The sequence below is a fragment of the Pteronotus mesoamericanus genome, unplaced genomic scaffold, assembly GCF_021234165.1.
Source record: "Pteronotus mesoamericanus isolate MK-2021 breed Mesoamerican mustached bat unplaced genomic scaffold, CSHL_Meso_final contig_173, whole genome shotgun sequence".
Lineage (NCBI taxonomy): Eukaryota > Metazoa > Chordata > Mammalia > Chiroptera > Mormoopidae > Pteronotus > Pteronotus mesoamericanus.
Window position 1 is genome coordinate 1957305 of NW_026555072.1, and position 15608 is coordinate 1972912.

The 15608-nt window shown below is 47.8% G+C and overlaps 1 protein-coding gene across 3 annotated transcripts; it reads right to left on the reverse strand.

Moving 5' to 3' along the window:
• Nucleotides 1–290: 290 nt before the first annotated feature.
• On the reverse strand, nucleotides 291–9934 carry WDR13 (WD repeat domain 13). Of its 3 annotated transcripts, none has more exons than XM_054566466.1 (10): nucleotides 9801–9934; nucleotides 9386–9465; nucleotides 8483–8689; nucleotides 7726–7835; nucleotides 7508–7638; nucleotides 6598–6905; nucleotides 5621–5801; nucleotides 5382–5523; nucleotides 3938–4056; nucleotides 291–3520 (listed from the first exon to the last, which is right to left on the reverse strand). In XM_054566466.1, the coding sequence occupies exons 3-10, from the start codon at nucleotides 8486–8488 to the stop codon at nucleotides 3336–3338; spliced, it is 1182 nt and encodes a 393-aa protein (XP_054422441.1). In that variant the 5' UTR covers nucleotides 8489–8689; nucleotides 9386–9465; nucleotides 9801–9934; the 3' UTR covers nucleotides 291–3335. The 3 variants fall into 3 exon arrangements, 2 of the variants coding, with proteins under 2 accessions (XP_054422441.1, XP_054422440.1); XM_054566465.1 differs by having other exon boundaries at nucleotides 8483–8723; nucleotides 9801–9873; XR_008528556.1 differs by lacking the exon at nucleotides 9801–9934 and having other exon boundaries at nucleotides 334–1902; nucleotides 2943–3520; nucleotides 8483–8723; nucleotides 9386–9694.
• Nucleotides 9935–15608: the final 5674 nt, after the last annotated feature.

Below are 15608 nucleotides of genomic sequence, written 5' to 3' on the forward strand. Positions count from 1 at the left end.
CCTTTCCCAAGGCTACACCCTGCCCAGGCCATCCCACGTGGTGACTGAGCTGGGCAGAGGCACAAAGCTGGGCGTTTCCTCCCAACAGGCCTGTGCTCGGACTGGCAATGCTTGCTTCAGAGCTGACTGCTAGGTCACCAAGGGTTTGTGGGGCCTGCACCACAGTTCAACTGTCCCCCACTTGGGGTACCACAGACTGGGATGTGGATCCCGATGTGGAATTGACACCATAAAGGTATTAATGGTAAAATAATTAATGGAGGCTCAGATTCAAGGTCAGGACTGAGGGTCCTCAAGGTTGCAAGGGAGCAAAAGGGCACTGATCGCAATGAACAGAATCCCAAAATTCAAGGTCAGTTTAGAGGACTATAGCTGATAGAACATCACAGAGAGGCGCTGGTGTGAGAACTGACCAGTGGTCAGTTGCACTAATAGGGTAATAGTTGACTAAGGCCCAGTTTCAAGCTCAGACCAGAAAGGCTTTTAATGAAGTAAAAACACAAGATTCCACATCAGACAAAAAACATGGAACAGTTAATGGAGGCCTGGATTTGAGGCAAGACTATAGTGGCATTGATGGCAGAATGGTTAAGAGTTCCAAATCTGATGTTTACCCAGAGGCACACTGATGACTGATAAATTCACAGAGGCCCAAATTTGACCAATAAGATTAGTTTTACTATAGGCTCATTATTTATTTCCCCTTAGGTTGTAAGTCAAGAAAAGATATCATGAAGACGACTTTAAAACAGGACGTCAGCTCTGCCACCTCAGAATTTCACAATGAGAACACCCCCAGAGTCATGTATAACGATATCCATAATCAGCCATCTTGAATCCAGACTCAGTAAAGAACATGAAGAATGTGAAGAAAAGAAAGTGTTAAGAGAAAAATTCAGTTCTCCCAAATGATCTTGCCCATACACTGACCTTCGCTGAAACCGAGCATCTTTTTGGTGTTGCGTCCTGGGCAGAACAGTTAACCGAGAGCACTGTCCTCGGAAAGGTCTGCTTCAAGGCTGGCCCTTAGCTGGCCATCTGGAAACTTAAGACTTCAGAAGGGTTCCCACCATTCTCTCACTATTCATACAAGCACTGTGGTTTATGCTGAACACTTGCTTCCCTTCTCGGAGTCTGCAAGTTGTGTTTGTGCCACGAAGGGGCTGCCTAGGTGACCAGCTGCCAATAGAAACCCTGAATGCTGAGTCTCTTAAGGAGCTTCCCTGGTTGGCAATGCTTCCCACATGTCACAACCCAGGACCGGGGAAATTAAGTATGTCCTGTTCAACTCCATTGGGAGAGGATCCCTGGAAGTTTGTGCCTGGTATCCCCTGGCCTTCACCCCATGGGCATTTTCCCTTGCTGATGGATCTCTGTATCTTTTTGCTGCAGGAAATCATTGCCCTGTATATGCTGAGACTGAGTCCTTTTAGCAAATCACTGAGTCTGGGTGGTCTTGAGGACCTTCAACACACATGCACGCATGATCTTGATCATGAACAGTCCAGACCTCTGATGTCCCCATCTCATCACCATTTACCTTAAAGTCTCTCAGATTGTCGATAGGGTCTGGACTTTAAGCGAAACGACATATCATGAAATCAAGTTTACCATAAGCTAATTGATAGAAGAGTTAAGTTGCTATGACATTTCATTGACATTACAACAAAACATTTTTCAAGGACCTGCTCTATCAGGTAGAGATGCTTCTAGATGAAGTAACTGCACAAATAACAGTGGCTTGAACAAGCAGATTATTTTCCTTCCTCAACAAGACTGCTGGTGTTACTTCAGCAGCTCAACAATGTGGGGCCAGGTGGGAGTCTCCGTGCCTCTGTGGACTGACCATGAGGTCTCAAGGTAATAGCCGCACTTCCCACTGATGCATCTGAACATGTCAACCTATGGAGGTGAAGGGAAGGGGGCAGCTGGACCAAGAGACTCAGACATTTCTGGCCACTTGGACATTTCCTGGTGACTCAGGTCATTGACAAGGGATTTTGGTTCTCTATCCCCATCTATACTCCAAGCTTTCTCTCCTCATTCAGGGCTCCCCTCAAATACTAAACATCATTCGGTAGCCTCTGAGCAGTTCCAGACCTTGACTTTGGGCCCTGAATGGGCATGATAGGCGGTATGGGCGGTTTGAGCTTCCTCTGGGGGCGGAGACAAGTCCCATTCCCCCCACTCCAAGCAGAAGCCACTCGCTCAGCCTTTGAGCCCATGGTTGGTCCCGCACCGGCATGTATTCCAAGGCCTCTGCTCCATGCCTGTCTGTGCAACAACCCGATGCACAGACAGATGTGGGGCCAGGCAGCAGCTGCCCTGGGGTGAGGGGGAGCCTGGGCCTCACTGAGGCAGCAGAGCCCTGCAAACTGATAGGATGAAAACTTGTGGTAGAAGCCAACATTCACCACCTCAGTCCCACCACTGCCCGCACCCTGGCGCTGGCCCCCGTCATGCTTGCTTCAACTACTGCAGGGTCTCCTCACTGGTCCCTCTGCTTCCACCCTCGCTCCCCAGTGTGTTCTCTTCACAGCACCCAGAGGAATCCTGTGTTCAAAACTGTCCAGGCACTCACCCCTCACTCAGACAAAAAGCCTAAGTTCTCACCGTGGTCCACAGAACCTTCCAGGATCAGGCCTAGCCAACCTCATCGCCTCTCACAACAGCCCCTATACCCACCCCTCCGGCACCCTCCAGACTCACTGCCATTGCACTGCCTTTTCTGTGTCTGGAATGTTGTTCTCCCCCACGTGCTGGAGCTCCCTTTCTTGCTGTGTTCAGGTCTGTTTGAATTTAACAGTCAGGAATGTCTTCCCTGATCACAGCCTCAAAAAGAGCCCAACCTCCCACTCCTGCAACGGTATCTCCTGTCCTCACTTTATTTTTCCTCACAACACTCATTTTTAGCTGACCTAGTAAGTATTTCTGTTACCTACCTGCTTCCATTAGAAAGTGAGCCCCAGGAGGGCAGGGATTTCTGTCAGTTTAGGTCACAGCTGTACCCCCAGAGCCTAGAACAGTTCTTGGCACACAGCAGATACTCGGTAATGTGTGTCCAATGCATGGCTGTAAAACACTTAAAGTGGTGCCTATGACATGGCAGATATTCAGTAAATGGTTGTTGAATGAAGGAATAAACCAATACATGCATGAGTGAATGAATAAGTGAAGCCCACGCCATCTTGGGTCCTAGAGCTGCCCTCTCCACTATCCTGCCCCCAGCAGCCCTGGGAGCCAGCCATCGGCAGAAGCATAGGAACTTTATTTATGAACACAAGGCTGGAGCGTGGGCCGGGTGGGAAGGTGGACGTGGCGGGGCCGGGAGGCTCCTACTTCTGCTCCCGCCTCCAGACGATGACCATGCCGCTGGCGTCACTGGAAGCCAGGAGGCTCTCATCACAGTTGAAGCTGACGTCCAGCACAGGGGCGCTGTGGCCCTGCAGCTTGTTGACTGCAGCCTTGGCTGCCCGCTCCACGTCAAAGAAGTGTACACACATATCCTCACTGCCGGTCACTGCCCAGGTGAGAAGGAGAGGCCATCAGGAGGTGTTGCAGGTGGTGGTGGGATGTCCCAGGTGTGAAGTCCCTGAAGTAACTCAGGTGTTGAGGGAGTCATGTCCAAGGTGTGGGGTCCCAGCATGCCTGGGGAGGCTGGGGGGGCCCTACCTAGATGGGAGGTTAACTAGCTGTTTAGGGTTTGTGTCTAGAAAGTGAGGTCCCTGAGATCTTTGGGAGGTCTGTTTCTCACGCTGTGAGGTTCCTAGGCTGGTTGGAGCTCTGTATTCCGAATGGAAGGCTGTTGGGGTGTGACAGGTCTCAAGGCCCAGGAAGTCAGGGCATCAAGGTGTCGTGATATATGAGCCATCTCAGCACCGGCCCCAGTGCCTGCCCCTCCCGGGTCACCCAGACACCCTAACCGTATGGCACTCACCCACACAGGCTCCCTGGCGGAAGGACATGAGGGGGCAGAAGATGCTGCGCACAGGGTGTGAGCTCTGCTCAATGGGGAAGCTTCTCTTCAGCTGCAGGGTCCCCTCATTGTCCACCACCCTGAGGGGAGAATGAGAGCAGGTCAGGGCACAGCCTCGGCCCAGAGGAGAATGTACGGTGCGCTAGCCTGTGTCCCCACCCCTGTGCCTGAGCTCTTTTCCAAGTTCATTAAATCCCATTTTGGGACAACGGCATGAACTCATAAAGCAAGGGCTGGTGCATGGTTTAGTGACAGGCTGGACACTCTTATCTGTTGATATAAATAGGAAGCCTCTGCAATGTAATTCACTAGTTTCTCTTCCTAAGGGTCTCTAAGAGCTCTGGTGTTCAGATGCGCACAAAGAAAAGAAATGACTGGTCAAATTTTGGCACCCCTCTCCTGTGGGTACCACACGGCTGTTCAAAGGAACAAACCGAAGCTACTGCAGGTCACCTGCAGCATGTCCATGGGCATCATCTGGTGAGAAAAGTGAGATGTGGAAAGGGACGTAAAAGGAACCCACTTCTGTAAAATAATGACCCTCCCCCAGAAATGTGTGGATGTGTGCATGCTGAGGACTGTGGGAAATGGAGCAAAGTATGGAACAGTACATATGAAGTTGTTACTATGCTTAACTACGGCAGGTGGCGGCCAAGGTGGCAAGAAGGAGGAAGAGAGAAGGCAGAGGATGGGGGAGAGAGGCAGAAACTTAAGAGAATACTTAAATTAAAAATTATAAATGTGTGTGTATACAATTTTTAAAAGGGGAAGAAAAATAAAATAGCAAAATGGCAAGCACCCTGTCAGGCAGTTGTTTTCAGACCTGGCTAGACAACACTTGGGGAGCTTTCTGATATACTAATGCCCAGCCTGCCCCAGAGCTTCTGAAATCCCTGACCTGGATTGGGGCCTGGTCATGACTTTTGAAGCCCTTCAGGTCATTCCAGCATGTGGCTCATGAGAACTGCATTTGGGTAACATGATACGTGTGAGTGGGGACGGTAAACTGTCTGCCTCAAACAAAAAAAAAAAAGAAAACAGGTTACTGTTCTAAGGGGTCCTAGTTCATTTTATACTTCACTTTGTTCATCTGTAAAATGGACATAACAGCACCCACCTCACAGGGTTGTTACGATTAAATGAGGTGATGAGGTGATATATCTGAGAAGCTATGATTAGGAGGTGGCACCAGCAACTGTTACCTAAGTGCTAGCTACTGCCATTTCTATTACTGCTACTATTGAGCTCATCATTATATTGTGATGAGGAGGAGGAGGAGGAAGGGGAGGAGACTGGATCTCTTTGCTTGGTGACATCAGCCTGATGAAGGAGGCAGGCCTCCCCCCCCAGTCCAATGGAGGTGGCAGGCCCTACATCTCCAGGCGGCTGGATAGGGGAGACGCACCTGTAGAGCAGCAGCTTGTTGAGGCAAGCGTTGATGAGCAGTGAGGGGTCCCGGGCCTCGCGGCTGACCCAAGAGCGGGCGGAGATACTAGTCACAGGGCTACCCTCATGCACCACCAGACGCTTGGCTTTGGTCAGCTTCCCTGCAACAATGGAGGGGAGAGGAGACCAAAGTAAGGGAGCGGGCTTACAGGAGGGCAGGACTACAAGGACTCAGATGAAGGCCTGGGGCCTGCCTACCTGTGGCCATGTCGAAGAGGAAGGAGAAAACACTGCCTCGGTCATCGCCCGCCCAGAGCAGCCGGCCAGGGGCATCGAAAGACAGAGCAAGGACGCGGCCTGTCAGCTTGCTGGAGCCACCCTTCACTTTCTTTCCCGTGGAGATGTTCATAACGTGTACGTTGTGCTTGGCATTCCCCACCTGTGGGTGAGACCTGCACACCATCATCCTGCTCCCAGCCAGTCCCTCCTTGAGTCTGACCACAGAGGGGCTGCTATTAATGGGACCTGCTTCTCCCCACTGAAATTTAATCACAGTGGAGCCATGGTGGGCAACCTAGAGGCGACCCAGGCCCAAGCCAGCCCTTCTTACAATATGACCAGAGTAGACAGCTGTAGCAGGGACTACAGGGGTCACGGGCTCAGCAAAGCACAGGGCCATTCTAGGCCCATGATAATAGCTCATCCACTCCCTGGCTGGTCCTTCCTGGAGCCTCGATTACACTGGGGCTGCTGCGGCTGCCACAACTGAGAGGACCCCCGAGCACAGGCTGGCTTGGCCAGCTCCCCTCTACTCCCTGCTCAGGGCCAGGCCAGACTTCTCATCTCCTTCCCCCACTGCCCACCCTCTGATTCTCTATCCTAGGGTCGGACCACAGTGGGCTTTCCACTGAGACAAGATGAGGTTTCCAACTAGGAACCCTGCTCCCCAACCAGCAGCCCCTGCAGTTCAAAAACAGTACGACTACTGCTGATAGGACCAAAGGAGTGGCAGACCCATGACCCCGCCCCCTGACTAGCCATCCCTGTAGTCTACCAGAGGCTATCCCAGACTAAGAACTGCATGTCCTCATTTTGACTTTTTTCCCTCTGAGTCTGAATCCCAGGGGACTGTGGCGATTGACTAGAGGTGACCCTCCCCCCAGTACTGATGCCCTAGAACAGCCCTCCTGGCTCAGCATCCCCACCCCTGGTCAGCGGGCGCCCTGGAGCCTGACCACAGTGAGGTTGTTGTTGACTGGCTGGAAGGTGCAGCAGAGCAATTCAGCGCCATCAGGGTCAGGGATCTCCCGGATGCAGCAGCCGTCCTCAGAGGCCCAGATGCGCATAGTAGCATCGAGTGAGGTGGACACGAGGATGTCATTGGAGAGGGACCAGGCGAAATCGGAGACACCGCGCGTGTGGCCCCGCAGCACATGGAGCACAGTGGGTGGAGCGGGCACCAGCTGGCACAGCGAGATGCTGCCGTCAAGTGAGCAGCAGGCCAGGCGGTGCCGGTCGTCATTGGCGAAGCGCACCCTTGGGACTGCAATGCCAAGGAGCCACTTGTGGGAGTCAGTACACTCACCAGATGATTTTTGATAATAAATGGTTCTGATGTGTGAGCTGACAGGAGGAACCCACCGCACCAGGCACAGTGGTCTCAGCAAAGGGCTTTCCTTGACTGAGAAAGGGAGTTGGAACCCCAGAAAGCCCTCTGCCAAAAGCTCCCTACATCTTAGCAGTTGCTTTATGGACTGCAAGAGTTCTGCAATGTGAAAAGGCCTCCACATGTCAGCAAGCACTTTACAATTACCTAGGTCTTAGCAGTTTGCAAGACCCACCCTGCCCTTTGCAAGAGGATTTCTCTGCAGCAAAAGCTTTGAACTTGTTCAAGTGACTCATAACCCCAGAAGCCCTCTGCAAAGGGTTTTTTTAAAGCTGCTGAGCCCCTTTATGACAGACAAAATACCTGAGATTTTGCAGACCACTTTGTATAGGACTTTTAGGTTTGTGAAAGAGTTTACGGACGACAATTCCTCCTTCAGAGTTGGGCCAGAGATTTTGTGTTCCAGAAGAGGATACACTGGGTGGTTGTCACAATTTGGGCCAATTTGTGGTGATGGGACCTGCTATCTACTGGCTCACCTGCCTCGTCCACGTGCTGGTCAAAAACATGGTACATGCCCGCAAAGGCATAGTTCTCACTCAGCGATGTGTCTCCAGCCATGGCTCGACTTGCTTCTGCTGCTGATGTGGGCACCACGCTGCCAGGGGGCCTGGGCCCCAACAGGAGTGGGAGGTGAGAGGAGGTGGCTCCTCTCCTCCTCACAAACCCCCAGCCCTGAGCTTCCCCTGGTACATACCTGTCCTCATAGACAGCACGGTTCATCTGTGCCTGCAGCTGGTAGGAGCCTCGGCTGACAGAACGGCGGTGTCCACGGGCCCCCAGGGCCCGAGGATCATCCTCAAAGTCCTGTGAACAGAGGGGGTCAGGGTGGGCGCATCTTGAAAACAGCCCTCAAGAACCTATGAGGTCTGGAGCCTTAATAATATACTCAGAACCAGATCCCTTGTCACCCCATCCAGTGCCACCACCATCTCTGGTGGCCTCTGCATTAGTTACCCTTCTCCCACCCTTGCTCCACTCAATAGATAATGTTCTCTGAACAAAGAATGAATGTCTCCCAGAAAACCACGCAGCTCAGTCTTTTGCTTCATTCAAGTCTCAGCTCAATTTTCAACTCCCCAGAGAGGATTTCCTTCTTAATACCCACCAAAAATAGCCTCCCTTTGTCCCCCACACCAATCCTGCTTTATTCCCTCAGGTCTGCTTTATTTTTGTTTCTTAGCATGCCTCACTATAAGCCATGGAAATTATTGACTTGTTTATCTGGTTGGCTATGTTTACTGACCTATTATCTTTATTTCATACTTATCAACCTGTTTATCTTGTTTATTGTCTGTTTATTGACTTAATTCATATATTATCTCTTTTTGTCCTCTGCTCAACCTAACAGCGTGGAACAATGCCCTGCACATAGCAGGTGCTTGACAAGTCTGCTGAGTGAATATACATGGAGGCAGATGGTATGCATGGCAGGCGGTGTGGAGGGAGCTCACCTCCATGCGGTCAAGGGTAGTGCGGCTGCTGCGGACGATGCTGTTGCTATAGGCACGAGCACTGCCTGGTTCGGAGAGGGGCCCGTAGCGCTGGCCCAAGAGCTGCCCACGCAGTCTCAGGTACTGCCGACGCAGTGCTGGGGGGTGCCCAGCCTTAGCATTCTCCCGCAGTAGCTGGCTGCGCCGTCGGATATATTGTGTCCGAAACTGTGGAAACGTTGGTGTGCGGTACGCGTTGTACCTGCGACGGCAGGAGGCAGGCGAGCAGCAGGCACAGGACAGAGGGAATCAATCAGCTCAGGGGATAGGGAAGGAGAATGAGGTGGGTGGCAGGTAGGGGTCAGGATGGCAAGTGATCAGCAGTGGTGATGGGGGTTCCTTTGCTAATGTGATAAGGGAGAGTCTTCGGTAACGCTGGACATGGAAATGAGGTCCGTGTAGGGACAATGGGGCAGTCTGCAGCCTTGCTTAAGTTGGTATGGGATGACTGAGTCAGTGTACACAATAGTAAGGATCAGTCTGACATGGTTATGGGGGTTAGTGTGGGGCAATGGTGGAGGTCAGTAGGGGATGGTGATGGGGTCTGACTGGGGAAATGATGGTAGTAAGATAAGTCTGGCGAGCAATGGTGGGAAATAGGATGCCACCAGCCTGAGCTCCATCACCTCCCCCTCCCCCAAAGGTTCTAAATAACACAGCTTTTTGCGCATGCCCACATATGACTGCATTTCCCCAGCATGCTCTTTAGGACCCTCTCTGGCCAGCTCATCTCACTGATACTGCGCATGCTCACCTCCAGCATGCCCACGCAGCTCATAAAGTTCCCCGCCAAGCCTCACTTATCACCATTGCGCATGCACCACAGTAACTTCCGCTCCCGTGGGATCTGACCCCACGTCTCACCTCGCGTCTACTGCTAAGACCTGCTGCCACACCGCGGCCATTACCCGGCCTCCTCTTCCGCCGTATCCGCCCGCGGGCGCCTGCAGGATAAGGGCCTGGAATGTCAGCGTCTCAACTGAAGGGGTCTAGTTCCGCCCCTTCTGCCAGGTGATCCTTTCCACAGACATTGAGTCCCTGCACGCCGTGATGTCAAATCCCACCCGGCTGTTAGCATGGTCAACACCCCAGACCTGCTCTAGCAGCTCCCGGAAGATTCACAGCAGCGATTCTGACCTGACTTTGCCACTCCCCGGTCGCCATAGCAACACTCCTCCCCCAGCCTAGCAACCCCTGTCCTTCCCCACCCATCTTGACCCCACCGCCCTCCCGCCTTCCCTTTTCGGGTCCAAGAACAGGGCCCGGGATCAGGGACCACCTCCGGGGCTGCCTCCGGCTCTTGAGGCCCCCGGGGCGGCCCTGAGACCAGTGTCGCCCTTTCCTTGTGTCTCCTTTCCCTCTCTCAGGCTCCCGGCAAGATGGCTGCCTGCTGCCAGGAAGAGCTGCCAAACGTAGAGCGAATGGATGGGAATCTTCCCCAGAGCTTGGAAGAACCACGCAGGCGCACTACGGTACAGTAGCTTCCGTCACAAGGGCGGAGGCTCCGCCCCTTAAATGCAATCCACCCGCAGTCCCTAATGGCAGTTTTTGTATACACAAGAATAATGTCCACTGGCCACAGGAACAGGGGAGAGTACGCGAATACGACTTTCAAAAAAAGAAACATGATTTTCTTTTAAAGGAGTGGTGTATAAGCAGCTTTTCAGTAGCACAATCTTGGCCAAGCAAGGTTTGAAGCATAGAATAAAACAATCTCACATGCCGAGGGCGTTACAAAGTTTACCCGTTCTTAGAGTAACTGATGGGCCTCTAGACACCCCCAGGATGAGAACAGTCCGTTCCGTGAGGGGGGAGAGAGAGAGCGCGCGCGAGCGAGAGCGCGCGCGCGGGCGCAGGGAGCGGGGGTGGCGCTGGGTTTGGCGCTCCCAGGAAACGGTATGGGCGTGAATCGCTGAACAATTAGGCGCAATTCCGGGAACCTATCTGAATCATCCTTATTTCGACTTCAACAGGAAAACGCCTCTCTATTCATCTTAACGTAGTCAGGATATACAATTTACAAAGTTGAAATAAAAGGTTTAGTAGCTTCCTATTAAATCTTAACATCAACTGATATAATTCTCAACACTTTTTTTTACACTTTTATTTTTTACACTTTTATCACAAATACTATGATCTGAAAAATGTTCTAAAGCCACCTGAAACGGGGAGACATATCCAAAGGATGTATTGCTCTTTTTTTGTGTCCTAACAAAAATAGACCACACTGTATTTTATAGATTTGGCGCCTCCCTTGCCAGGTAACTGAGCTACCGGTGTCTTTCCAGGATACTAAATACCCTTCTATTTCATGACTGCTGAAGAAGAAACTATTTCACTGCAAAAGTGTATAATCACTAATATTTATTGGACAATGTGCTGGACACTGTTCAAGGTGTTTTACATGTATTAATCTATTTAATCTTAATAACTGAATGTTTTGGGACCTATGATTATTCCCAGTTTACAGATGATGAAATCTGAAGCCCAGAGAGCTCAAGGGTGACATTTTTACTGAGCTGGTTCCCTATTGTGATCAGCACTGGGGTTTTTTCCACATTCACTTTGCCATAAAGGGTGCTGTGATCAGTACCTTTCCCATTCACCTTGACCCTCCCTGGACAAAGCCCTGCCCTTCATCCCACCACTCAGCTTCCAAAGAAACATCATGGGAAGAAGTCACAGGGAAGTCAGAGGTGCCAGAGAGAGATACTGTCTCACCACCAGAATTGGGCTTTGTTGTTGTTTTTACAATATCCATATGTTAAAATTTCAAAAGAAAATTTTTTTTGGTTCCCAAATATCCCTTTATTTCTAACAGCCATTGAGTGTTAGCAATCCATGTGGAAGAATAATAGCCCATAGTGCACATTTATTCAATAAACTATTGTAAAATTATTAACTTAAAACTTGTGAATAGCTGCATAGATCTTGTTACTCAGATCTTCTGTATGTTGGTACTTTGGGAACTTAGAAACAAATCCAAAAGTATGTAAACAAGTAAGTAGTTTTATTGATTAAAACCAAAAAAAGGATGTTTGAAAATTTCTATTTGTTTTCTATCTAATATTGTAGGTCAGGTATCTTCTCTGTACAATGCATAATTCCAGATATGAGGACAAGTGACTACACTTTTGTGACTTGGTTTTATCATCTAAAATACCTAATCACACCTAACACATACAGTTTTTGTGATGATCAAAGGAACTGATATGGAATTGATATATGGAAAGCTCTTTGAAAAAATGCCTTACACGATGAATACAAATATATATTAGATATTATTGTAATTCTGATTACTACATACACATTTTAATCCATGTTTAATCTTTAATCAGCTTTTTGGAATAACATTTATAGACTATAGATTTGCAGGATGTGATTTTCTCTAAATTATAATATATAATTTGTTTTCTTGAGTATAAAAAATATGAAGTGAGAGGAAACAAAAAAGGATTAAAGACTACTTTAAGCAGTATTCTAATTCTCAAAAATACCATTTCGAATAAAAATCTTATTTTCCACAATTATACTTAATAAGGGAAGGAAAACAAAGAATAAAAAATGTTTTGTAGCTTGAAAGGTAGAAATAACATTCCTAATATGGTTTTCCTTAGTATATTTAAAGTATGAAAAATAAGCTGTGCAATAAACCTGAGGTTAAAGAATTTTAAAATAGTTGACATATAAAGATAAATAAATAGGGACATATCAGATTCGCCTGGTAATTAAAACCAGATATTCTTATATGCTTTTGTGTTAGAGGATACTATTACTATATGTAAAATACCAAAAAAAAAATGGGTATAATTGTTGAGCTACTTTTTCTTTATCATTAATAATAAGAAACATGGAGGGTGACTGCTATTATAAGGGTTTTTATTCAACTCTATTTTTGAAGCTAAAAAAGTAATGAAGCCCAAGGGAAGTATAGACTTTTAATAAGTCATAAATTTGCTTTGCTACCGAGAACCAGCTGCATAATTGGCAGGCCCACTACAAAATAAAAATGCAATTGTGTTATTAAAAATTTATTAAGAATTTTAAGATGTCAATGGCTGAGCCATAAATCAAAGGTGCAAACCTTAGAAGTGTAGAGTGACTTTGTAGGACATATCCTTGTGAAGACTGGCATATTAGTACCATCGTGATAAGCTACCTGTAAATAAACTGGACAGAAATCCCAGCGTGAAAGACGTGACACGATGTTTGATTTTAAATTATCCTTGCATAGTAAACCACTACTATATATAAATTCATTAAATGAATCAAAACAGCCATCATACAATCATAAAGAAATGCATCTGGCCCTGACTGGGTTGCTCGGTGGTTGGAGCATCATGTTGTACACCAAAAGGTTGCGGGTTCATTTCCAGGTCAGGTCACATATGTAGGTTGTAGGTTCAGGTGAGGCCACATACTGGAGGCAACCCATTGATGTTTCTCTCTCAAATCCATGTTTCCTTCTCTCTCTCAAAACAACGAACATATTCTCAAGTGAGGATTTAAAAAAAAATGCATCTGGAATATCCTGTGCTTTTATGATTTTAAAAAGTGAGAGTATGAAGCCAACCCTATACTACTTATTCTCATACGTGTCCTCAAACTAGATGATATCTGTATACCATATTTTGCTGTGTATAATGTACACCCATGTTTTTGGCCCCAGCGTTCAGGAAAAAAATCTTTCATTTCGATCTTTAAATAAATTATTTATTTACTTATATTTTGATACTTGTTTTTTGTATAAATGAATTTTAGCATTTATTTTTTCAAAAATTATTTTTAAAACCTCATTCCTATAAGGCTATAAGATACCAGATAAAACAGCCCAATTACAGTGTTGTTATAAATATAAATTAACTAATGCATAAAAAGTGTTCATACCCTGGCTGGTGTGGCTCAGTTCGTTGGAGTGTCGTCCTGTAAACTGAAAGGTCACGGGTTTGGTTCAATTCCCGGTCAGGGCACATGCCTAGTTTGCGGGTTCAGTCCATCTCCAGTCAGGGCTCACACAGGACACAACTGATTGGTGCTCCTCTCTCACATCGATGTTTCTCTCCCTCTCTTTCTCCCTCCCTTCCCCTCTAAAATCAATAAGCATGTCCTCAGGTGAGGATTACAAAAATGTTCATAAGACTTGTTTCGTGAACTGTTTGCTATTATTCTGAGAAGTGGTACAGTAATTTGCACAAGGCAGTATAACCGTTGCTGCCACAGGCTCTGCCACAGGCTCTGCCATCCTGGAGCTGTGTGTATCTGGGCAAGTCACTTAACCCTTTTGTGACTCAGTCTCCTCTGAAAACACTGCCTCATAGGGTTATTGGGAGGACTAAATGAGTTAATATTTGTAAAGTTTACACTAGCATCTGGAACAGAGAAAATACCCACTAAGTGTTGACTACTGTTAGTTGTTTTAAAAACTTTTCCCATCAGCCAGAAGTAGTTATGGTGCAGAACTAATGTGAGTAAGAATGACCACAGCTGCTTCTTGTGTCTGTTATGTGCTCTGCATTTCTTCAGTTTTTCTTCTTAAGCTTTTACACGCTCCCCTTGGATTAAAAATAGGATTTACCTTGGCTGCGTGGCTCAGCTGGTTGGAACACAGTCCCATACACCAAAAAAGTTTGCAGGTTTGATCCCCAGTCAGGGCACATACCTAGGTTTCAGTTTCGATCCCTAGTCGGGGTGCATACGGGAGCAACCAATCAATGTTTCTTTCTCTTTCTCTCTCCCTTCCTCTCTCTCTCAAATAAACTTATCCTTGGGTAAGGGTTAAAAAAATAGGTTTTGAATAACAAGCTGATGATAGAAGGCACTTTCAGTGTGTTGGGAGCTTGGGGAGAGAGGGGCACAGTTTATCAGCATGAATGGCAGGTCAGTGAGTGGGGAAAGGAGGCTCTCAGGCCTGGGGGTATCGAGTCATGAAAATCAGTTCCTGGAGATTGTGAGTGACCTTGGTTACCATCTCATGACCTCTAGAAAAGAAGCTCAAGCCCATAGGGGACCACAAGTCCTATTTATTCTTAACAGGATCAGGGCTATTTCACTGTCAGAATGACAGTTGAGGGTCCCAGCCAAATGAACAAACTAAAACTGATTTGGACAGAAAAGAAAGGTAAGCCAGAGCTGTTTGAAGATAACACATCACAATAGTGACTCAAATAGTGGCAGAAACAGGCAGGGGCCATGTCTGTTCTGGACACTTCCTTCCTTCATACACCTCCTGCCTATTTGGCCCCCCGAATTTAGAAATGCAAAGGCGAGCACGAGACCACATGGGCTATGTTCACTTTTCATTGCTAACGCAGGCTAAAATGAAACATGACTGTGGGCCCCATCCTAGGAACAACAGGAGCATGATTTGAGGGAAAGCCTGGGTAGCTTGGCGGGGGGCAAGAATCAAGGCCAGAGAGTGAATTTGGGGGAGACCTGGAACTGAGGTATAATTGGGGTACCGATGCTAAATCCTCATTCACTTATCTCATCCCTGAAGTTTCTTCCTATATCAGACAGGTGGGAATTGGACATAAGGTCATAGCTGAAAATTTTACCATTTGCTGATAGGAAAACATTTGCCTCTGAAGCCAAAGTTCTCACAATCCCCAAAATCTGAGTGGCAATAACTCTCCATGGCCTGAGTCATAAATTAGATTCTTGCAGTTGGGAAAGGCTTCACTTGAACACCCTCAGCAAGCTGAAACAGGGAGCTCAGCCTTCCAACACAAATCGATCAAGCCCCTACTGGGTGCCCAGCACTGGGGCAACAGGAGTAACTCAGACAAATGGTCCCCACTCTCAGGGAGCTGCCATTCTAACTGAAAAGATAAATAACAAAGATGATTTAGAAGTTGGTACTATTATTAAAATAGTTCCCTTGGTGTTGCTGAGCTGTGGGATGGGGGGAGGGATGAGAAGTAAGTTTAAGCTGGAACCTGAATAAAAAAGAGCCAGAGACACATAGCTCTGGATACTGAATGCATAGATAAGGCCAGTGAGGCCAGTCAGCGACCAGTTCTCAGAGGGGGAGAAATCACTTTGCAGGGGTAGAACTGGGGCTGCTCTGCTCTTAAGTTTGCAATTCCTT

Excerpts from the sequence above, each read along its gene's own strand:
- WDR13 (XM_054566465.1), bottom strand. The coding sequence starts at position 9,426 with ATGGCCGCGGTGTGGCAGCAGGTCTTAGCAGTAGACGCGAG. Across the intron at positions 8,724-9,385 it reads GTCTTAGCAGTAGACGCGAG|GTACAACGCGTACCGCACAC; the intron begins GTGAGACGTGGG and ends CTGCCGTCGCAG. Across the intron at positions 6,906-7,507 it reads CCAGCACGTGGACGAGGCAG|TCCCAAGGGTGCGCTTCGCC; the intron begins GTGAGCCAGTAG and ends TTGGCATTGCAG.